Source organism: Podarcis bocagei, assembly GCF_964188305.1.
Source record: "Podarcis bocagei genome assembly, chromosome: 13".
Classification (NCBI taxonomy): domain Eukaryota; kingdom Metazoa; phylum Chordata; class Lepidosauria; order Squamata; family Lacertidae; genus Podarcis; species Podarcis bocagei.
This window is the reverse complement of record NC_138138.1, coordinates 11,195,574-11,220,337: the sequence shown is the minus strand read 5'-3', so window position 1 is coordinate 11,220,337 and position 24,764 is coordinate 11,195,574. Positions and strand designations below refer to the sequence as shown.

The 24,764-nt window shown below is 42.4% G+C and overlaps 2 protein-coding genes across 12 annotated transcripts in view; one reads left to right on the top strand and one right to left on the bottom strand.

Moving 5' to 3' along the window:
* Positions 1–24,764, top strand: part of CCDC122 (coiled-coil domain containing 122) — a gene marked incomplete at its 5' end in the record, with an annotated part of 31,032 nt that extends 6,268 nt beyond the window's left edge. The window contains 5 exons of one of the 9 annotated variants that reach the window (XM_081166827.1): positions 14,087–14,184; positions 17,584–17,699; positions 20,838–21,218; positions 22,608–22,724; positions 24,310–24,764. In XM_081166827.1, the coding sequence (XP_081022953.1) occupies positions 17,586–17,699; positions 20,838–21,218; positions 22,608–22,724; positions 24,310–24,459 (762 nt within the window). In that variant the 3' untranslated portion in view covers positions 24,460–24,764. The other 8 variants (XM_081166829.1, XM_081166828.1, XM_081166830.1 and 5 more) reach the window with 8 other exon arrangements.
* LACC1 (laccase domain containing 1) lies at positions 3,223–15,369 on the bottom strand. 3 transcript variants are annotated; one of them, XM_081166652.1, is made up of 6 exons: positions 15,351–15,369; positions 11,564–12,164; positions 10,273–10,454; positions 7,205–7,370; positions 4,688–4,913; positions 3,223–3,719 (listed from the first exon to the last, which is right to left on the bottom strand). In XM_081166652.1, the coding sequence occupies exons 2-6, from the start codon at positions 12,114–12,116 to the stop codon at positions 3,545–3,547; spliced, it is 1,302 nt and encodes a 433-aa protein (XP_081022778.1). In that variant the 5' UTR covers positions 12,117–12,164; positions 15,351–15,369; the 3' UTR covers positions 3,223–3,544. The 3 variants fall into 3 exon arrangements, with proteins under 3 accessions (XP_081022778.1, XP_081022777.1, XP_081022776.1); XM_081166651.1 differs by lacking the exon at positions 15,351–15,369 and adding an exon at positions 12,725–12,836; XM_081166650.1 differs by lacking the exon at positions 15,351–15,369 and adding an exon at positions 14,118–14,438 and having other exon boundaries at positions 3,224–3,719.

Sequence of the window (24,764 nt, the reverse complement as noted above, 5' to 3'; positions counted from 1 at the left end):
AGCAGTCTGATTGGTTCACGAGAGCCACCCAATCCAGCTCCAGGTGGAAGGGAATCCGCAACCTGATTGACCTACAGGAGAATTCCGGAATTAGCCAATCACGTGGGGCCCATTGTGTAAATTATGTATATAAAGCAGACATTCTGAGGGAACTTCCATTCCTCCTCACCACTATGAGCTGAATAAAGAGCATGAAATCCACTCTCGACTCAGTATATTTCACTGGCGACGAAGGTGGGATCCCGCTGAGCAGACCGCCACACACAGCACCGCAGCACCGCCACCTGCCGCACCGCTGCCTCACACCGTATATCCAGGCTTCAGCTCTGGGACCCAAGGAACTCAGAATGGCAACTGACAGTAGCTTCTTGCCGTTCAATGCAGCACCAGGAGACTGGGAAGTGTACGCTTCTCGTTTCACCTTCCTCCTAGAAGCCAAAGGGGTCACCAACGAAGAAGACGCCAAGAAGAGGGCGATATTCTTCAGCGTCTGCGGAGAGGAGACGTTCAAAATCGCCCGGGCTCTCCTTGTGCCTGAAGATGTCGCTACTTACAAAACAATAATGGAACGGCTGAAGGGGCATTCCTTGGTCAGCCCGATTCCCCAGGAGGACGTCCAGGCTCCCTGGCCCTTCTGGCCTTCTTCCAGGAGAGGCTGGTTCTCTATCCTTGGCCACCTGTGCCTTGGGACCTCAGCTAGAGTCCCCCAGAACGTGGCAGAGCCTCCCTCCGTCTCTGCACAGATTCTTCCTGGGGCGTAGACTCTCCAAGTGCCCCTCTTTTCCAGGGACTGTCCTGGATTTACAGAAACCGTCTCGGTTCCTGGTTTGACCCCAGAACACCCCACTTTTCCTTAAAGGTATAGGGACCCCTGACCATTACGTCCAGTCACAGACGACTTTGGGGTTGCGGCGCTCATCTCGCTTTATTGGCTGAGGGAGCCGGCGTACAGCTTCCGGGTCATGTGGCCAGCATGACTAAGCTGCTGCTGGCGAACCAGAGCAGCTCACAGAAACGCCGTTTACCTTCCCGCCAGAGCGGTACCTATTTATCTACTTGCACTTTTTGGTGTGCTTTTGAACTGCTAGGTTGGCAGGAGCAGGGACTGAGCAACGGGAGCTCACTCCGTCGCGGGGATTCGAACCACCGACCTTCTGATCAGCAAGTCCTAGGCTCTGTGGTTTAACCCACAGCACCACCCGTGTCCCTTCACTTTTCCTTAGGATGTCCCTATTTTCATCGGAAAAATGTTGGAGGGTATGGAGTTATGTGACCCCTGAACCACGGAGCGAAGTACCGGTAAATATACAGCATTTACAAGATGTCTGAAGGCAGCCTTGTATAGGGAAGTTGTTTAATGTTTTATTATGTTTCTATACATGTTGAAAACATCCCACAAACCACTGTCCACCCAACAAGCATCATACATACATCACATAAAGAGGCAGTCTTGTCTCCTGGCTTGTCTCTTGTCATGATACCTGACAATGTTTGCTGGTTGCCCTTTCCTGGCCAGTCTGAGCCGTTCCCTTGAAATGGTAAAAACCTCAGTTCTTGAATCGATTGTCACAGATCTACCCCTATTTATGTGAGAGGTTTATAGCTTTGGAAGGATTTGTAAGTGAAAAGAACTATTGGGAAAGGTTTTTCCTTCAACTGCAGAGTATATATCTGGAGTCATAAAGAGGGTCAAGATGGCTTTGGGATTGCTCTGTGAACTCAAAGAAAGTGTCTTTTTTCAGGAAAGAGTATAATTTTTGATGGTGAAGGATTGGTTTTTCTCTAGGGTGCGTGTCTGCTATGTGTGCACCTTAAGATTTGTGTAACACTCATGGCAACTTCTGTCGCCCAGTGCCTGCAAGCCCCCTACTGTGACATCACAGAATGCTTGTAGTGTTGTTGTTTTTCAAAACCCACCAGCGTCTGCTCAGCAGGAGCAGAACTGAGCAGCTTCTGCGAGTGAAGTGAAGGGCTATTTCTCAGAAGGAGAAAACCTGGGAGAGACTAGGGTTCAAATACCTCCTTATTAAGCTGTGAAGCTAACTGGGTGACCTGGGGTCAGGTTGTGGGGATTAAACGAGAAGGCGAGAACTATGTATGTCATCTTGAGCTCTTTGGAGAAAAAGATGGGCTATCAATTCAGACGCCCTCAGAAGGTGGTGGACTCTCCTTCTTTGGAGGTTTCTTATATACAGAGGTTTCTGCTGTAAGCTGCCTCCTGTAATGTATGTATGATGATTTTGAGGTGATCTTTGGCTAAGGGGCTGGGCAATGTGAAAAGTCTTTCAAGGTTCCTGCACACTTTGGTTCAGGGTCTCTCGCGCCTTGGAAGGAGGGGAGGGAACTCTGTTGCAGCAGAAAAATAAAGATCTGCCTTGCTTTCCACTGGATCCTGCCTCTATCCATTCTTCTCTGACTGATCATGGTCTTAAGGGAATCAGAGTCCCATGGGGAGTTGGGGAGCAAAAGCCAAACCCCAATTTTTACATCATACTGATGTCAGAAGGCTGACTAATATGCCCACAAGGTTTGGGTGGCAATAATAGTAGTTTTTGTGTTGTTTTTATAATAGGAAAAGAGTAAAATTGGGTACCACACAAATAGGTTGTTGTATTGCTTGCTGGCTGGTGGCTGCTTAAGCAGCTAGAAACGATAAATAATAATGTCAGAAAAAACATAATTGTGGACCTGACTGCTTATGATAATAAAGTACTGGGCTATGTGCAGTGTATTCACAACAAACACAACACAGTGCCAACACAGACAGACAAAGAATACTGAACGCAGCTGTAAAAAAACAACTCACAAACTTTACCTAAACACTAAAAGCCAAAAGAGTTTTCTGTATCATTTAGGCCACTAATAATAATAATAATAATAATAATAATAATAATAATAATAATAATAATAATAATTTATTATTTATACCCCGCCCATCTGGCTGGGCCTCCCCAGCCACTCTGGGCGGCTTCCAAAAGAATATTAAAATACTGTGATACATCAAACATTAAAAGCATCCCTAAACAGGGCTGCCTTCAGATGTCTTCTAAAAGTCTGGTAGTTGTTGTTCTCTTTGACATCTGGTGGGAGGGCGTTCCACAGGGAGGGCGCCACTACCGAGAAGGCCCTCGGCGCTGGACCTCAGCGTCCGGGTAGAACGATGGGGGTGGAGACGCTCCTTCAGGTATACTGGACCGAGGCCGTTTATTTATTTAAATATATTTAAAAGCATTTATAAACTTTTTACTTTTTTTAAATCTCCAAGTAGTGCGCAACATAGAAACAAGTTCATTAAAGCAAAAATACAATAATATAAACACATATCCCTGATATTTGCAGTGTTTTGTACTAGTACTGTAAGGTTAAGCACACTTAGATAGAATTAAGTCCGATCAAAATAAATAGGACTCCTTTTCTAAGTAACTATATTATATAGACAGCTTGGAACTATAGCTGACCACAGGAAGAACTCAGTATCAGTAAATATAATCCATTTGCCCCAACAGTTTCTACCAGATTATTGCATAAATATGAAGATAAACCCTCAGTCTCTAATTGATATGAAGCCAATCTGTGTTCCAAAGTTCTCACCATCACGGACATGAGAATAGAATTTATCAGGGGAACATGATGTACAGACAGTTACATTTTGGTTCTGGTCTGTTACAGAGTCATCCTGGATGTTCTGAGGCAGAACCCCTCCAGTCTCCAGAAGAATACTAATAAAGAAAGGAAAAAAAGGGATGATGGATTATTAAATGGACAGTTATTAGAGGGTAGTTATTATATATACACAAGATATTACTTCCAATATCTTAGGGTTAAAATCTTTTCATATGGCACTAAGCCCCAAGACCTTCTTCTGCCTATAGTGTGCTTAAAATTGGGAGGCTCTGATTTATAGAATGGGGATGATAAAGATAACATGTAACCTTAAATATGTAATATGGGAGAGTATACAGTGGTGGCCTCCGGCTTCTTCCTAAAACACCCTCAAATGTGGCAAAGGGGTGCAATGCTCCTCACTGCCAGAGAGGCCGAGATTCAGTGCTGACCACCAATCATGGCTCAGCCAGGAGAGCCTGACTCTTAACCTCAGGGTCGTGGGTTGAAGCCCCACTTTGGTTGAAAGATTCCTGCATTGCAGGCGGATGGATTGTCCTTGTGTCCCTCCGAGCTCTACAATCCTGTGATGCTAAAGGAAGAGTGAAGAGCCTAAGCTCTGCCACAAGCTCCATAGTGGTGGCGGCACCCCTTCTGCTCTGCTTTCGTTGGGACTCCTAAGTGGTGGACATACTATCAAAGGCTCATTGGCATGGATAGCCAAGGCCATCGCTACCAACAACGCTCTTTGGAAAACAGGACAGTGGATGGGAAAGGCCTCCTTAGAGGACAGTGCAGTAAACTGGGTGCAGATAGTACAGACAGTCAGAATTGGCCCTTGGATGCACATCTGATTAAACCTGTGGGGACTGATTCAGCCAAGTGAAAGGAAAGCGGAAGGCTGCTTCTGTGGGGAAAGGGATGGGCAGGGAGACAAAGAGCCCCACCCTCTTCTTCTTCTGCAAGGGGAATAACTAACAATAAAGGAGCAAAACACAGAGAGTGAATTTTTCACAGCCCCACATTTGTGATGTGCCAAACACCAAGAACTCTCCCAATTAAGAATAAGCAGAACCAAGCTCACCGTGTTGCTCTTCTGAGGTCAACGTACGGGGTTGACGATTCATAAAGTCTTACGCACTTGGGATCAATCCTAAGAAAACTTTTTGCCGATTCCCGAGGCAGTTTAAAGCAACAGGGCCCAACCGACGGCCCCAGGACCACAAGGATATCCTTCACGTCGCAACCGTACTCAGTTACCATCGCGTTAATGACAGCCATCGATACTCCTAACAACGTGCCTTGCCAACCTTAGAAGCAAGGAAAGAAAAGGAAATCTTGCAGCTTTTAAAATTGAAAAGCAAAAGAAAACCCAACCTACAAATGTTGCATTCAATGTACAGTGGTGCCCCGCAAGACGAATGCCTCGCAAGACGAAAAACTCGCTAGACGAAAGGGTTTTGCGTTTTTTGAGCTACTTCGCAAGACGAATTTCCCTATGGGCTTGCTTCGCAAGACGAAAAACGAAAACGTCTTGCAAGTTTGTTTCCTTTTTCTTAATACCGTTAATACAGTTGCGACTTGACTTCGAGGAGCAACTCATAGAACGCAGTGTGGTAGCCTTTTTTGAGGTTTTTGAAGACTTTGGTGATTTTTGAAGCTTTTCCAAAACTTCTTTTGCAGCCATTTGGTAAGTTAAACTTTTAAAACTTTTTTGGGGGTTTTTGGATTTTGGGTTGGGGTGTTTAGAATTCAAGGACTTGGTGTTGGGGAGGGGTTTGCAAGAATCTGGAAGCTTGTGTGTTTTTTTCTGCATTTTTATGATTTTCTGTGACCATTGGGCCACTCTGCTGTTTTTTTAAAAAAATTCTGGATTTGAATTTCTGTGTGGTGGGTGGCTGGGGGAACAGTTGAGGAGGGGTTTGCAAGAATCTGGAAGCTTGTGTGGTTTTTTTTCTGCATTTTTATGATTTTCTGTGACCATTGGGCCACTCTGCTGTTTTTTAAAAAATTACTGGATTTGAATTTCTGTGTGGTGGGTGGCTGGGGGAACAGTTGAGGAGGGGGTTCTTCAGCAAGTAGCAAAGAGTGGAAGAGGAACCTTCTTCGAGTTGTCCCCCAGAGTCTTAGACAATGTACTGTACACTTTGTTGATTTTTAAATGTTTTTCTGTCATGTTTAGAAACTTAATTTATTGTTCCTTCAATTTTTGAAATGCTCTTTACAGTATGTGTGACTTTAAAGAGCACTTAATAAACTCTTGTTGCACCAAATTTGGCTTTGTTTGGACTTTTTTTGACCATAGGAACGCATTAATTGAATTTCAATGCATTCCTATGGGATTTCGTGCTTCGCAAGACGAAAAATTCGCTAGACAAAAAAACTCACGGAACGAATTAATTTCATCTTGCAAGGCACCACTGTATGTGAACTTTTAAATAGGTGTAAGTATGCAAAATAGGGCATGGAAATATGGGGTGATGTGTCAAAGTAGGCATGATGGAAGCAACAGTATTTGTTCTTTAAGTGTGTCTGCCACATTTACATGTGAGGAAGCCAGAAACTAGCAGCGATCAACAGAATAGAAAGCTAGCCACTATGTTCTGCATTGGTGACACACATCTAAAGAAGCAGGTAAGTTTTGGCACTTTTAAGTCAGTGGTTTTTATTCACACAGTGTTCCCAGTTGCGCCTCAGCTGTGCCATATCTACATGAAACTGCCAAGAATAGACCCACATCCCATGTCATTCTGGCCTCCTTTGGGAGAAAGGGTGCAATATGAAGGCAGCCCTGTTTAGGGAAGCTTTTAATGTTTGATGTATCACAGTATTTTAATATTCTTTTGGAAGCCGCCCAGAGTGGCTGGGGAAACCCAGCCAGATGGGCGGGGTATAAATAATAAATTATTATTATTATTATTATTATTATTATTATTATTATTATTATTATTATTATTATTATATAAATTCAACCAATAAAATAACTATATTTTGATTCTTCAGTTGAACTGGTTAAAGATATGACACAATCCAACGGAAAACATTTTTTAATTCCCAGAAAAGTCAAAGGGTCTTATCTTTGGCTGCATCAGTCCATTAGAAAATAGCATTACAGTGGACACTCGGGTTGTGAACATGATCTGTGTGGGAAGCATGTCCGCAACCCGCAGCACCTGCAACCCGCAGCGCTGTGTCTGTGCGGGTTGCGATTTGGCGCTTCTGCACATGCGCAAAGCACAATTTAGCACTTCTGCGCATGCACCAAAACCCGGAAGTAACCAATTCCAGTACTTCCGGGTTTGGCGCGGTGTGCAACCCGAAATCACACAACCCGAAGCATCTGTAACCCGAGGTATGTCTGTATAAACGTTATGCTATAAATAGAGATTCAGGATTAAACAGTGAACTGAAAACAAAAAGGTACCGACTCAAGGATAGCCATACCTGTATTTATATGGAATGAAGGATGGGGTGGGCATTGACGGGAAAATTCAGAGCAAGAAAGTACACCCAGGGCAGAAACAGAGAAATGCATAAAAGGAATGACGGTTGTCCAGTGGGTTTCTTGACCTTTGCAAAGCAAAAAAAGGACTCATGTTACCTGAATGAGCAGCACCACATGCTTTCTTGACAGGATCAGCGAAAAGCACAGGGATGCAGTCTGCTCCAGGGGCAGCGAGTGTAACACCTTTCTGGTTAGTTACTATCCCATCGTAGTTATCCGGCTCGGCCTTTCCCATGACCCAAACATCACTGGCGTGGTTGACCTGTTAACACCAAGAGAAGGCAAGGCAATCTGAAAAACTGAAGTTAGGAGTGCTCTTTTGCTCCTGTATTTCCCGAGGCAACACTTCTGCCTAGCAATATTGAGCAAGTCAAAGTGACACAATTGACTTCCGAAGCCTCGAATGGTCTGCAGCCAGGATATTTCAAGGACTGCTTACTGCCTATTTGGAAATCCTTCTGTGTTGAACCACCACCATCTCAGGTATGGTGGGGGTTCATAAGGGGGGAAAGTGGTATCAATTTTTTGAAATCCCTTCCCTGAGATTTGCTTAGCTTCTCTGCTTTCGATTTTAACCAATAAATTAACCCTTTCAGGGGCAGGCAGCCATTTATTTTCTAAACCCATTTAGTTCTGCTCAGTGACATCCAAGGCAGAAGGGCGTTTCGAGACAGGATGATGAGTTCTCAGATCTTTTAAAGGCTTTGTCAAAGATGAGGCAGAAGGAGAAATCCTCACCAGGCAAGGGGCATTATCATTTTTTCCCGTTTCATGAGAAGTCTAAAGAACCATTCCACTTTATGAGTGTTATGACCATGATTACATTTGGCTTATTTTGTGTCAATTGCGTCAAATACCTGGGATAGCTCAGCTGGAAGAGCATGAGACTCCTAATCTCAGGGTCGTGGGTTCGAGCCCAATGTTGGGCAAAAGATTCCTGCAGTGCAGGGGGTTGGACTAGATGACCCCCAGTGTCCCTTCCAACTCAACAATTATTTGATTCTAATACAAGTGCTGTGAATGCTTGCATCTGAGGGGCTGCGATGACCCACTAAGTTGCATCCTGCAGGGATAAATGCCTCACCCTGAAGAGAGACTGCTTCCCATCACTCATTTAAGGGTTGGACAACCAGGAGCAGGAAGAAAGAAAAGACAAATCCGTTCCAGGATCTGTTTCCTTCTTACTGCTCTGCATGGGCACCAGGGCACACTAGCAATCAGCAACAGGAGGGCATCTTCTGCACATATTTTTTCCAAATACATTCTGACGAGTTTCCCTCCCCCCCCCAAAAAAATGACCCTTGAATTTTTGAATTTTATTGATATTGATGCTGCATTGTATTCTATGCTGTTTTATGCTGTTTTAAAGTGGCATTTTAATCAATGTTTTATATTTGCTGTTAGCCGCCCTGAACCTGGTTTTTAAACCGGGAAGGGTGGGGTATAAATAAATTATTATTATTATTATTATTATTATTATTATTATTATTATTATTATTATTAACTATAGGTGGTTAGTTCTGTCCCACTGAAGCCAGGTTGTACCTTTTCCTATTATTGTGACTCACAATTGCTACCTTCACATACTAAAAGCATTTCTATTACCAAATGGGCACTCCTATAGCAAGATCCACTGGGATGAGAAGGTTAGGGTCCATTGGATTGCTAGCTGAGCCAGGAGGTTCCTGGAGCAGCCAGACTACACAGGCTGAACTCCCTTATCCTCGGTTCAGTGGGAGACAATCTGGAGCAGGCATAGGCAAACTCGGCCCTTCAGATGTTTGGGGATTACAACTCCCATCATCCCTAGCTAACAGGACCAGTGCTCAGGGATGATGGGAGTTGTAGTCTCAAAACATCTGGAGGGCCGAGTTTGCCTATGCCTGGAGTATCTTCCTCAGCCTGGCTTAGCCAGAACAGAGACAGCTGCGCTGAGCCTGACTGGTCTTAAACTGGCATAAGCCCTGAAACAGGGTGGCATTTAGGCTGAATCCTAGGACTATTCACATGACTCAACAACTCAGTGAAACTCAAACACAATAATATAATTTCTTGGCTGCTTTTAATTCACATGAATCACAAAGCGGCTTACAAACAATAAATAACAGTGACATACTAGAACATCACAAATGCAACTTGAAGCAGACAACATAAATCTTGTGCACAGGATTAGTCTCCATGTGGATGAGCCTCAGGGCTGGGAGAACGGCTGAGTTTTGTTTCACTTTCAAAGCATCTCTGCTTCTCACTACATTCCAAGCAGAGATCTTTGTTCAAAAACAAGCTCTTAGTTGGTTTTGTAATGAATCGGCTTATAACCGCGACTCATGAAGCTGGTTCCTCCGCTGAGAATATATGAGAATTTAAAGGTGGGGATAAAAGACAAGATACGACCGCAATCAGCAACTGGAATACCTGAAGATGCTGTTTTCAACAAGGAAAAAAAAAAGGAGTAGAAGTGAAAACCAGACCTGAAGTCATTTCCTCTGATCTGAAAACCCAGGTCCTTAGTTCCAGATGGTGGGAGTAGGTGGGCTCATTATTGGGGGGTTTTCTGTATAGAATTTGTTAAAAATACATTTCATTGCCAATGTGTTTAGCACTGCAACATGTAAGCAGATTTGAAGGCTCAGCCCTAGCAAGTATTATCCTGACAAAAATTTGGGAGTACTGTACTGTATTGCAGAGTCTTTTGGTCTGAGTATAAGCAATGCATGATAAAGTAATACTTTTGACTACCGAGTCTGCTGATGGCTTAACTTCATGGCCATTTGTTTATTTAAAATACTTCTCATCTTTCCACAACTGCTCAAGATCGCTTATAGCATCTATTTAAGACAATTACGTTCAGCAAAAACAAACCTAAAGCTGAACGCTTTTTTAAAAGAAAACTTTAAAAGAACATATCCGAATTCAAAGCAGCAAAGGCCTCTGTCAGGTCCAGGAGGAACACTGATTACCTCTTGGACAATACTTGTCCACAAAGAAAGGCCTATTTCTGAAAAAGTATTAAATCAGATGTTTGAGGCTCTTGGTGGAGATCTTAAAAAGCCGTGTCATGGGTTGTTGTGACCCTAAATGGACTCCTGTGCCTTTAAGAAAAGCATAAACAGAAGAAGTCGCACTGAGAATTTCCCCCTTAGTTTCAGTTTTCTTTGCCTTACCTTTACCCTATGATATGCATCAGGGTTGAATCCAGCAGCAGCAGCTAGCCTGCGAAGATTTTCCTTAACCACAATTGGTGGGTCACGCCGTTTAGAACTACTGAAGAGATTGAAAGAGCTCAACGTCGGTATATAGGAGATGCCGCCTGTTCTTGTAGTGAATCCATGGAGGAAGATAGGATCTAGCAAAAAGAACAAGAAGTGGGGAAGGAATATCACCTAATATATGCTTCAGGGGAGCAAGAATTTGGCATAAAGCTGGGATGGGGGAGGTAGGCTGGCATAACTCTGGATGTGCTAAGGAGGAGGGAATTAAACAAGCATAATCTGGCTGCACTAGGAACCTGAGATTCACTGAACCCAAACCTGCAGCAGATCTTAAGTCTCCAAATCTATTCCCATCTCTCTAACACACAATCTGGTTTAAAACCAGTTACAGATACAGTGGTACCTCGGGTTAAGTACTTAATTCATTCCGGAGGTCCATACTTAACCTGAAACTGTTCTTAACCTAAAGCACCACTTTAGCTAATGGGGCCTCCTGCTGCTGCCGTGCCGCCGGAGCACAATTTCTATTCTCATCCTGAAGCAAAGTTCTTAACCTGAAGCAATATTTCTGGGTTAGCGGAGTCTGTAACATGAAGCGTATGTAACCTAAAGTGTATGTAACCCGAGGTTCCACTGTAACTTCAACCTGCCAGTAAAAATTCCAGCAAAAACTCCCTCCAGCTCAAAATTTACACATTACTCTCCATTATTTTGTCCAGAAATATTTTGCTTTATTGAAAACACTAAAGAAAATGCAAGATTTTGAATCAGGCTTCTTCTCATGACCTTTGCCACCCGCTTTTTATACTCAGAACTTAGTGCCTCCTGTTGCATTTTATCTCTATCCATAGCAGTTTTTGCCCAAACACAGAAAATTATGCAAAAATCCTAACTATTGCTAAGAATAGTAGGCAAAATGTACGATTACTGGGGCAATCTGACTTTTCTTGCTGCAGAAAGTCCTGGTGGTTGAGGATAGACTGAAGTGCATGTGCAGTCATGAATACGAACAAAAGCTGTTTTTCTAATGAAATGTGCATTTAAGAACCAAACGATTATTGAATGCTTCAACTAAGTAGACATGCTTGCTTTTTTTGGTGGAGCCTGACATTCAGAAGTCTGTTTTTTCCGCCACAAGCACAACCAGGATCATCCCAGGTATCGAGCAATAAAAAAGGACATTTGAAAAAAGAAAAGGACTGCAGTACTACTAATATGATTCTTGCACATATTTTTTTGTTACCTGGGATCAATGAAGATTTGAGAATGGTAAGTTCCCCTTTCAGACTAGGAAGGCTCTTCAAAAATATTGTTATCTCAGTTTGGATCTTTTCTCTGTCTTGGTCTGTAAGTGGCATTAATTCACCTTGCAGTTCTGCAGATTTTCTGAGGTTGTTTTCTTCACAGTTCATCTGAAAATCTTTAAACTCAAACTGGTAAACACTAGTAAAAAGTTGATTCACGTACTCTCTCATTAACGGTTTTCTTTGCGCAGGCACGATTACTTTAACAGTGTCGATGTCTTTTTCATCGAGTTTTTGTTTAATGGTGTATAAGACAGCAACTGTATTTTTGGCACACACAACCTCAAGTTTCCCTGGACCATGAAAGCCTCGTATTGCTGTATGAAATACATCTCCACAATTCCCTTCACTTCCAAAGGTTTGGCAACACATAAGGTAAACAAGGTAGTTCTCCCCCAGAGTTTCTAATGTTCTGATCACCGATGCCTGGGTCCAGTTATTCCACGACCCGGGTCCAAAGATGCACAAATCAATCAAGACTGCCTTCGCCATATTCTATGGACAACAGCTGATGATGGCAAACGTGGGGTGATCGGCTGGCTGGTGGAGGGAAAAGAGTAAGAGAGAGAGAATGCATTATCAAAGAGCATTATCCTTTATTCTGGCAAATCAAGCAGATAAAATGAACAATCCAGAAAGGGATTCACAATCCGATGACACAGAAAACAGCAGCAGCCTATCACTGAGTGCAGAGCAAAGTTTTATCATATTTCGAGACCCACCAAGGACTTAAGAAGGGAAACGTCTGAATCAAGTTTCAGCTCCTTCAACTACACTGAAGGACTCTCTTATGAAGCTTAATAAAAGGAACAGATATTGTTTCTTAATGCAGAGGTTTGTGATGAAATCTTTTTGTTTAGGCAACTTTATCCAGACATGCGGATGTTGAAGCATTTCCATCTATTTTTAGTTTATGGCAGATTTTGTCTTTAAAATGTTTTTAATTACTAGGTTTTAACTGGTTTTATTGGTAATTTTAAAATTTCCTGTAAACCTCTGAGAGGTTTTGTTACTATCAACCAGTACATTATTTATTTATTTATTGTAAATAAAGAATAAATTGAAAAACTCAAAGGCTAAATAGTATGCCTGCTGCTTACCTGGGAGTAAATCCCATTAATTTCAGCGGGGCTTACCTGCAGGGATACATGATGTGATCAAGCTGTGTGCATATTTGCTAGGATAAGACCCTTTTCTACTGCGGAAAGGAATAGAAAAATTCAAAAAGCTAAAGCAGACCTAACTTGAATGGAATCTAATTTTTAAGAAATTATGTTTAGGATCCGAACGTGAAGTCTACTAGGGCTGCCATCATATGAGCATTATAATATCCTGCTCCCACCGGAAACAACCGTGGGGAGGGGGGGAGCATAGATAGGATGCATAGTTGCAGACAAGACCTGCCAAAAAAAACACCAAAGAATCTTGCTGGCTAAAAATTGGAAAACACACGAAGTGCCAACAGTGGAGGAATGGCAGATGAAGATGATGGACTTTTGGGAGCTAGCCAACCTGACCGGAAGAGTCCGTGACCATAAGGAGGAGGAGTACCAGGAGGAATGGAAGAAATTTTAAGACTATTTAGCTAAGTATGCTAAGATAATGTAAACAGAAATACTTGCAAGTACCAGATAGGCCTAGGATTTAAATATGTGATGCTATAGAATAATATGTCTAAAGTAAAAATGAAAAGAAAGATGTTAATTGACTAAGTAAATTACATGTGAAAATAGTTTTGGAAAACTGTTACAATGATATACATTGAAACTCAGCTTGGGGGAGTCGAGGTCATGTAAAGAAAAGTGGAATTATTACACTTAAGATTTATGTTTGTTTGTCTATAAATATGGAATAATAATAAATATGGAAAATCAATTTTAAAATTGGGGGGAAATAATATATTTATGTACGCTACAACAGCGGCAAGAGTTTTGCTAGCGCAAGGATGGAAGAATGAGGAAATCCCAACGAAAGAACAGTGGCAAGAAAAACTGATGAGCTATGCGGAATTGGCTGAGTTGACATACAAACTGCGTAATAAGGACAACCGTGACTTCAAGGAACCTTTTTACAAATTATCTAAAAAGACAACAACCACGATTTGGACTCCTTGGCAGGTTTTGAAGAAACATCCACAAAGTTATCAGCTGAATATATGATAGATAAGGCAACGATATGTACAATTTTATAATATGCAGAGGATAATATGTGCAATGAAATCAGGGAGGGGAATTGAGGGAAGTCCTGGAGGGGGGGGGAAGGAGAAAAAAAGGGGGGAATGTAAATGCTTAGGTTGATCGATAATCTGTTTGTTAAAATCGTTCAATAAAAATATATTTAAAAAAGAACAAGATAGGATGCATGGCTGCAATCTTAAACACAACTAGGATTTCAGTATCAATGGCACGTTCAAGGGAACTTAGAACTGAAAAGAGTATAGAAATAAAGCCATTAAACGCCCCCCCCCCATAGGAAACTGATGCATTTACTTACTGATCGGGAGAAAACAGTTTGCGCCTCCCAGAAGTATCCGCGCTGCGTCCTCTTCGCTTCGTATAACGTGAGAATGCAAAAGCCACTTCCTGAAAATGCCAGATTGCAAAGGCGCGGGGGAATTCCAAAGTTTGCGCAGGGAGGCGCTAACCCAATTAATTTCCGCGAAGCGGCTGGACCAGAAGAGCAGGACTTCGCTTCCCAAAAGGGCGGCGGGCCAGGATCCCCGCTTCTCCCCGGAGAGGAAGGCAGAGCTGCAGCCCGCAGCCCAGCAGGAAGAGCGCTGCAAAAAGGAGGGAGCCTCGGGGATCTTCTGCAATTCGGGCACACAGGGGGGAAAAAACACCCAGAAAAACCCACCCTTTTCGTTTTGGAAGCCTGGAACAACTGCTCTGCAAAAGCTGGCGCCCCCGGGCGCTCAGCTGGAGAAGGAGGGCCGGCCCAGTGGGGCGTCCCAGTAGGAGGGCGCCCCCAGCGGCTCCTCGAGAAGCTGCGCCAATAATAATAATTAATAATAATAATAAAATAATAATAAATAATAAAATAATATATTTTTTTTTAAAAAAATGATATTTATTAAATTTTACAAACAATAAAAAGTTACAAAATTAAAAAATAGGAAATAGAAAAAGAGTAACAATAATAAAAAAGAAATAGAAAAATACAAAGACAAAATACATAAAAAATAAAGAAAAAGTTAAAAAGAAATCAATATTTTCATGTCTTATATTTCATTAACTTGTTTCCTGACCTCCTCACACACCCCCTTTTTTGTATTCCAGTTCACATGGTTAATTCAGCAAATCCTTACCCTCTATCATTTATCTTCACTTAATATCTTAACCTATTATAACTATATATTTCCAATCATTGTCAATCCGTATTTACATATTCTTGTTAATCTTTTTACCAATACCGCTTGTTTTCAATCCAACGTCCCTTTAGCATTCATTAATTTTACAGTATTTCTGCAAGTAGTCTTTAAATATTATTATTATTTATATTATTATTAATATAATAATAATATACCCCCCCCCATCTGGCTGGGCTTGCGGAAATTAATTCAATAGGGCTTGCTGGCTTCTTGTTCCAGTGCCGAGTTTTACGTACAAGCTAAACAAACTATAGCTTAGGGTCCCACTCTTGGGGGCCCCCAAAAAAATTAAAGGGGAAAAAACAACTGAATGTACCTTTCCAAAATATAAGATAAAAAACAAATAAAATAAAACCTACATACAGCAACAGTGTTTTGTGTTGTGTAGGCTCCTATGATGTAAATCATGGACCCCTAAAACATTCTTGTGGGGAGTGGGGGGTTATTGGGTTGTTTTTTATTTTGGTTACATATTTTGTGGTTTTATATTCTGATTTTGTTCTGTTGAAGCGACCTGAGACCTCCTGGTCTAGGGTGGTATATAAATTCAGTAAAAGAAATAAAGAAATAAAGAAATAAGCAAGCCACTAAGTAACAGCCTGAGCTAAAAACACCATTTTAACTGATCGCTGAAAAGGCGAGCTGTTAATCTGTTGAAACGGACCCACCTGGGCCCATTTGAAGCGGCATCTTTTGAACAGCCGTGGCGACATATTACTGATTTTTGCTGAATTTGGGGTGGAGGAGGAACCAGTTAAGATATTAACTGAGCCAAAATTTTGAAAAAAGAAAAGACATTAACTGAGCCGATAGGCCCAAGGGAAAGGGGAGGAAAAGAGGCCACATTGGGAAAAATACGAGGTTTTGTGATTAAATTTAAACTGCCACAGGCCTCAATTGGATGCTCTTTACATTTATCGACGGCTTCATTTTACGAGGATAAGAGTAAACACGTATAACGTGGTCACCAAAAGACAGATAAAATTGTCAGGTTTTTTGACACCGCATTGGCTGAACCTCTTTTGCCTCTGAAATAAATGGCATGCGATTTTATTTCTAAACCCATGTCATTAACTGAGTCAACTCTTTTCTGTGGTTTTGCCACCGTTTTTTCCTGTCCGGTCTCCTCAAGACCTGACTTGAGGAAGTCTTTGTTGAATAAATTCTTTTTTCCTCCCCTCAGTCCGTCAGTTTTCGATGATAAGCTATTTTTCAGTTTACAGAGAAGGTCTTGCCAAGTACTATTCTGTTGTGAGGGAATCATATTCCCACACAGAAATTGAAGAAAACTCATTCACATAATACTTCTGCTGTCATACAGCTTGTGAACTATCTCAGCTAAGGTCTGGTTCAAATAGTCTCGGAAAGGCATTGAAAATCTATTTAATGTTGATAAGTAATTTCTGTTTGCATTCGTTATTTTGAATCTCTCAGTGCCCTCATCATTGCATGTCCTTCTATCATTATATTTGCTATTATAGCTAGCTTGATAATATAAAATTATGAAATTAACATTTAAAAGGCAAAACAATGGCAAAATAATAATGCAATTTATTTGATAGAGATGATCCTGGAAAGTTTCAGAACAAAATGGAGGACAGGATAAGCAATCAAAGGAGCCTTTAAAAATGTGCACTTTATAGAAATGTGCACTTTGTCATCCAAGCCCATATTTTCAAGAAAAATAATGTGTTCCTAAGGTTTCTGCAAGGAAAAGTCAACTTGCCAAACCCATCTTTGTGTGCATATGCTTTAAAGCTTGTTTGAAGCTCATTTCTCTGCCTCAAAGAATTCTGGGTACTGTAGTTAAACCCTCAAAGAGGTACAATTACCAGCAAACCTTAACAAACTACAGTGCCCAGAATTCTCTGAAGGGAAAATGTGCGCTGAATGTGCACAATGTCTAGTGTGTATACAGACATACTTTAGCATCTTCCCTCTGCAAAGGGATTTCTTCTGGAGAGGGTTTTCAGAGTGTAGGGCTACAGGTAGGCGGACAGGAAGAGAAAGATGAGTTGGGCAAGTTGCTTTTTGGATACAATAGAACATACTTTCCATATCATACTAAAAATATGTGAATATTTAACATTTATTCACAGGACCCTACTTGTATGCACTCAACTTTCAAAGCAGCTCTTCAAATAGCAGGACTTATATTACATGTAGGGACGCGGGTGGCGCTGTGGTGTAAACCACTGAGCCTAGGGCTTGCTGGTCGGAAGGTCGGCGGTTCGAATCCCTGCGACAGGGTGAGCTCCCAGTGCTCAGCACCAGCTCCTGCCAACCTAGCAGTTCGAAAGCACACCAGTGCAAGTAGAAAAATAAGTACTGCTCCGGCGGGAAGGTAAACAGTGTTTCCGTGCGCTGCTCTGGTTTCGCTGGCTTAGTCATGCTGGCCACATGACCCGGAAAAACTGTCTGCGGACAAACATCGGCTCCCTCGGCCAGTAAAGCGAGATGAGCACCGCAACCCCAGAGTTGTTTGCGACTAGACTTAACTGTCAGGGGTCCTTTACCTTTACCTTTTTAAGTTAGATGTAGTTTTCAAAGCTGCTTCTCCCCAACTCTTTCTGTCTTTTCTTCTTCTTTTAGGCATGGCTAATCCAAGTTCATCGTTGTTAGATGAAGCTGTGCAGCAAATAGCAGAACAACAACATGCCCAAGCCTCTGAAATAGAAAGCAACAAGGCTGTCCTTATTAGGTTGCAGGTAATATGACTTTTGGGACGTGGGTGGCACTGTGGGTTAAACCACAGAGCCTAGGACTTGCCGATCAGAAGGTCGGTGGTTCGAATCCCCGTGACGGGGTGAGCTCCCGTTGCTCGGTCCCTGCTCCTGCTAACCTAGCAGTTCGAAAGCACGTCAAAGTGCAAGTAGATAAATAGGTACCGATCCGGAGGGAAGGTAAATGGCGTTTCCATGCGCTGCTCTGGTTGGCCAGAAGCGGCTTAGTCATGCTGGCCACATGACCCGGAAGCTGTACGCCAGCTCTCTCGGCCAATAAAGCGAGATGAGCGCCGCAACCCCAGAGTCAGTCACGACTGGACCTAATGGTCATGCGCCCCTTTACCTAATACTGTATGACTTTTAGAAAATAACACTTGCACAAAAGGAAATGCCATCCTGAATCTCTGCTCAGTTTCAGTTCAGATATATGGCTTAGTCAAGAATTGTCCAAGAGGGCAGTTTTTAGGACTCATCCAATTGAAATTGCAGTGGTACCTTGGGTTACATACGCTTCAGGTTACATACGCTTCAGGTTACAGACTCCGCTAACCCAGAAATAGTACCTCGGATTAAGAAATTTGCTTCAGGATGAGAACAGAAATCGTGCTCTGGCGGTGTGGCGGCAGCAGGAGGCCCCATTAGCTAAAGTGGTGCTTCGGGTTAAGAACAGTTTCAGGTTAAGAACGGACCTCCGGAACGAATTAAGTATGAAACCAGAGGTACCACTGTACTTCTGTATGACCAAACACACTTTGATCTGGTTGTGTCAAACCCACCCATAAATATGGAATGAATGTAAGCTCGTAAGAAGAGCCTCCTGGATCAGGCCAGCATTCCCTGGTCCTGAATGTGGTAACTGTGCCCCTGAAGGACCAGGTGCGTAGCCTGGGAGTCATTTTGGACTCACAGCTGTCCATGGAGGCACAGGTCAAATCTGTATCCAGGGCAGCTGTTTACCAGCTCCATCTGGTACGCAGGCTGAGACCCTATCTGCCTCCGTCTATCTGGACTGTCTCGCCAGAGTGGTGCATGCTCTGGTTATCTCCCGCTTGGACTACTGCAATGCGCTCTACGTGGGGCTACCTTTGAAGGTGACCCGGAAACTACAACTAATCCAGAACGCGGCAGCTAGACTGGTGACTGGGAGCGGCCGCAGAGACCACATAACACCGGTCTTGAAAGATCTACATTGGCTCCCAGTACGTTTCCGAGCACAATTCAAAGTGTTGGTGCTAACCTTTAAAGTCCTAAACGGCCTTGGTCCAGTATATCTGAAGGAGCGTCTCCACCCCCATCGTTCTACCCGGACACTGAGGTCCAGCACCGAGGGCCTTCTGCAGTTCCCTCACTGCAAGAAGCCAAGTTACAGGGAACCAGGCAGAAGGCCTTCTCGGTAGTGGCGCCTTCCCTGTGGAACACCCTCCCACCAGATGTCAAAGAGAACAACAGCTACCAGGCTTTTAGAAGACATCTGAAGGCAGCCCTGTTTCGGGAAGCTTTTAATGTTTGATGTATTGTAGTATTTTAATATTCTTTTGGAAGCCGCCCAGAGTGGCTGGGGAAGCCCAGCCAGATGGGCGGGGTATAAATAATAAATAAATTATTATTATTATTATTATTATTATTATTATTATTATTATTATCCTGTTCTCAAAGTGGCCAAGCAGATGCCCTTAGGAAGCATGCATGCAAGGCCCAAGGCTCCGGGCCGTCTTTAGCAGATGCAACGCCGGGGTGCAGATATCCGCCCAGTACCCCCAAATTACCACGGATAGTGTTGGGGTGGCTGTGGCTGCGCACTGCCAGCCATCTGGGGGGGGGGGACTCTCCCCCATGCTGCTGTAGGAGAGCGATCCTCGCAGAGGCTTGGGAGTGAAGTTGCGCCCCTCCCAAGCCTCCACGGAAGGAGAGCGCAGCTTCCCTCCGAAGCCTCCCCAGGAGGAGAGTGATCCACGCAGAGGCTTGGGAGGAAAGCTGCATGTCTGCCAGCCTTATGGTTGGCAGGGCGCAGCTGGCAGGCATGCAAGGAAAGGGGAGGCCACTGGCAAAGCCGCATAGCTCCCCCACTTGCTGGGGCACCCCTGAGAGACCTGCGCCCTGGCGCGACGCACCACTAAGCCCTATGGGAAAGACGGCTCTGCCAAGGCTATATAGCACTACAGCATTTACCTCTTTCCAGTTGTCTGTACCGTATGGAGGAGGATTTTAGGGACAAGTTACATATTTTTTTCTTAGAAGAGCAGCAATTTCACATTCGAGTTCTTTAAGAATTACTGGGTGTATTGTTACTTGGACCCACCAACCTGTCAGTTTTATCTTGCCATTAAGGCCTGGAACCTCATCTCTTGTCAACACTATTTGCCCCAGTTCCTTGGACTCTCTCTCTTCCTGCGTACATTAGTTCAGGCACAAGGATATGTCCTATGTCTTCTGCCCTAAAGACAAGTGGGAAAAGTCATATGATTTCCTGCAGTCTCCTTGCCCCAGCACCCTAGAAGAAGACTTGAAATACAGCAAATTGGTGGAAAGTTTTTATTTATTAAAATAATAACAATTAGATGATCTGCAGTATAAAAGTCAATTCGAACAAGTGTGGGCAGGTGAAGATAGTTTTTTCTCCTATCGGCATGTGTGCACACACATTTTGTAGCTTCTGAGCCAAGGACTGAAATAAATTACCTTCCTTGCTGTTCTAGAGTCATTTAGGCTACCTAGAAAAGAAGTCTGTCATGTGGTAGGGGAGGGGAAGCAGATGCTGTTTGAGGATGACAATTCCAAGCTTCCCTTGAATGTAAAGAACTAGTCATGTTGATTGGGTATTGTGACATCACAGATCATTTTAATCAGGAAAGGCCAACAGCAAAACAATAAAATTATTCTTTTCAATTTAATAAATTAGAAAGCCAAATTTCGAGATAAAGCAGAGTCATATGTACTTTTTTACAGTGCTATAAATTTTTATACTACTAATTGTAATGCTTTCACAATTTTGTTTTCTTTTAAATAAATGAAAATAGCTAGTTAACTAAACCTCAAGCAATTACACCATTGTATAAATAATTTAATGCTATCCACCAAAAGTATTAACTTTTCACTGTATATTACTATATTTTCCCATAGACTCAGCTTCAGGATCTTGAGGCACAAATGAAACTTGTTATGGCAGACAGAAAGGCAACAGAAAGGCAAATGTATCATCAAGATGAAGCCATAATAAGTACAAAAGATCACTGTGAAAATCTGGAGGTTCAGATCACAGCCTTGTACGTTGAGAATCTAAAGCTTGCATTTGATACGGAAACACTGCAAGAAGAGTATAAACTGATGCTTCAAAGAAACAGTGCCTACTATGCAAAAATGGCTGCTCATAGAGACCACTTTGTGGAGGCAGAAAACAAATTGCCACTCATGACTGAGCTCACTAAGAAAAAAGCTGTGGTCAAAGAGATGATTACAAACAAGGAGGAATTAATGTCTGTTCTTCAGAATCCAGAAGTACCGGTAAATACTACTAACCAGTCTCAGGTCCAATTAATTGGCGATTCTCCTTGACATCTGGGGGGAGGGCATTCCACAGGGTGGACACCACCACTGAGAAGGCCCTCTGCCTCGTCCCCTGTAACTTTACACAGTGAGGGAGCCACCAGAAAGCCCTGGGAGCTGGACCTCAGGGTCAGGGATGGAGGTGGAGACATTCCTTCAGGCATACTGGTCCGAGGCCATTTAGGGCTTTAAAGGTCAGCACCAACACTTAGAATTGTGCTCAGAAACGTCCTGGGAGACAGCGTAGGTCTTTCAGGACTGGAATTATATGGTCCTGGTGGCCGCTCCCAGTCACCAGTCCAGCTGCCGCATTCTGGATTCGTTGTAGTTTCTGACTCACCTTCAAAGGTAGCCCCACGTAGAGCGCATTGCAGTGGTCCAAGAGTGTACCACTCTGGCGAGACAGTGCACAGGCAGGCAGGGTCTCAGCCGGCATAGCAGGTGGAGCTAGTAGACAGCTGCCCTGGACACTTCTCTGTGTATGTCAGTGTATGTGTTTGGGTGTTGTAGAAGTAGCCCAAAACCACAGCAAAAGTAAATAGCCAACTGGAGGCTGGCAACCTTTTGACTTAGCAATGTAGAATACACAGTAGGAACAAAGTATGAACTATACAGAGCATATCTAAAGCAAAAATTAAAACTGCTTAACTAATTTCAATTTACATGTCCTACATGGGTATCACAGACATGTCCAAGTCCATGAAGAAATCAGGAATAGCAACAGTACCCAAGGCTTCAGCTGTGAGAAGTAGTAGCTGTACTTACTTATAATGTCCTGTTACTGCAATCTGACCTCAAGTGATGACACTTTCTGTAGTAGCAGCTTTGGGTGTCATTTCAATCAGGAAATGAATTAGGATCAAATGCCCCTCAGAGCTGCTTAGCTTATGAGTTCAGGAGCATCCCATAACTGCTTTAAAACAAAGAGAAAATATTGGGAGGTCCAATTATGGATCTCCTCTATCACATCTAATTTGGATCTAAGAATCAACATGCTTGGACATGGAAAACCACATTAGTTGCTAAGCACAGTATTGCATGCTTGAAAAGCCAAAGTTCTGTTTCTGATGAAATTTGGGTATTCAACAAATTTAGATATTACTTTTAAGAGCGAGTTGATCTTGGGAGATCATGTGAGGATCATGTATCCTACCCATTCTATGTTTGTTTTTATTTTTTTCATTTCTCTTTTCGTTGTTGTTCATTTGCCAATTACTATTTAGATTCAATTTTGGCATTTACTTAAAACTTCTAGCACTGAATCTTGAAACAATCCCAATTGTCATTTAAATTCCAAAAAGATCTGTGAACATAAAAATATTTTCATATTCTTTTATCTATCTGTAGGATGAAATCGTATATTTGGAAGCTGAAATTAATGCGTTGAAAGAAGCGATCAATGGAAAGGAAAATGCACTTAGAGATGAAAGAAATGTGCATGCAAGGCTTCAAAAAGAAATTCAGGTGATTTTCAGTCAATAGATCATCATCAATCTTTATTATGGTCCAGAGACCCAACAAATCATTACAAAGCAATACACAATTCATACAGCCTACCTCCAGGTTAAACAAGCATTTTGTTCAGAATATAGGGATCATTTGTTCTTGCAACCACCGATAAAAACTTTGCCACTGCTAATGTTCTAGCATTTGTCCGGTCTTCCAATAGGAACCTGACATAGTGAGCCTCTGATTTTCCTGGGAAAGGTACCAGCAAGGGTAGTATCAGTTCAGCCCTGGCTTGCTCATATTTTGCACAATGCAACAAAATATGTTTTATGGAATTGATGTCTTGAGCACACGAGCAAAGTCAATAGAATAGAATATGTCACCAGCTGTGTTGTGGTTCATGTCTTCTAGAAAAAGAACTCTTAATTCTAAAACTTATACATTTTTGAAAAATCCCAGTAGTCTAGGAATATGAATAAAAACAAATCAGTATTGCTGGGGTTCTCTCCCACCTCCATTCCACAAACACAGAACAACAAAAGCTGGTATTTTACTTTATTGCAATGTGGAATAGTTATGATATTCTGTTTATTGTTATTATTTATCACATGAACCACTTGCTTGACAATTTGTATCAGTAGCGCATGATGAGCTGGAAAAATATTGCTATGTTACAGAATCAAATGTTGGGTACCAGTATTGTGAATATTTGGGTCTTATTGACTCTCAACATAGACCCTGGTGGTTGTGTCGTCTGTTTCACTATGTACTATAAATCAGCACATAGAGGAGCTAATTGATCTTTGCGCAAATGACTACAACATATTGATACCTAAAATGGTACATTGGTGAGTCAAACAAACATTGTGTGTGGGTCCTCTCCACACTGGTTATACAGTGGTACCTCGGGTTACATACACTTCAGGTTACATATGCTTCAGGTTACAGACTCTGCTAACCCAGAAATAGTACCTCGGGTTAAGAACTTTGCTTCAGGATGAGAACAGAAATCGTGCTCTGGTGGCGCGGCAGCAGCAGGAGGCCCCATTAGCTAAAGTGGTGCTTCAAGTTAAGAACAGTTTCGGGTTAAGAACGGACCTCCGGAACGAATTAAGTTCTTAACCCGAGGTACCACTGTATTGCTGTAACCTGCTCTGAGACCTTCTGGGGAAGGGCAGGAAATAATAATAATAGATAACATGAGCAATGCAAATGAGGGTTTAATAACTGCATGCAAAGAAATTTTAATGAAGCTCCAAAAAGTTGTGGTAGGTATCTCAAGATATCTCTGTGAAGTCCAACAGGAGTCTGCCTTGCCCACTTTGGTGTGAAGTTTTGGAGTAGTCTGCTAGCAGTATGCTGACAATACCCACTCTCTCTCTCTTCTGGCCTCATGGTCTTTCTCTCTACACAGTCAGAATGACCAACGGTCAGGGATGATGGAAGGGGCAGTATTTAATCCCATACATGTCAACTCAGAAATAAAACCCACTGTGGGAGAGAACTGCATCCTAAAAAACCTTTGTGACCTTATATCTGTTTGCTGTATGTCTGTTGTGCTCAAGCATTTCTCAGCTGTGTTTATTCTTATTGTTAACAGGTGCAGAATAAAAGATATGAAGCTATACTAAAGCGTTTGCATTGTCAAGTGAACAAATTTCAGTCCAGCAAAAGACAGCGGCGCTGTAACCTTCACCAAATGGAAGAAAAAGTAGCAGAACTAAAGAATCTCCTTGAAACAACTGATTGATAGACTATATGGTCATTTTAAGGATATGGTTCGCTTTCTTTATGTAACAAAGCGTTAAGTTTGTCCTATACTTACCGTTCATGGAGCTTTCCTATCTCCTCAACATTTTCTTTCTGATACTGTCTTTTCCTCAGTTACAAATGCACTTTTCACCTACACAAGAGTCACTGTGATGCAGAAAAGCATTGAAGTAGGGGAAAAACAGAAGTTCACGCCACCTGCTTACTCTCTGATTTGCTGTTCTTATAAAACTTGGTTGTGCTATTTGAATTTAAGCCCCACAAATATAAAGAAGCCACCAGATA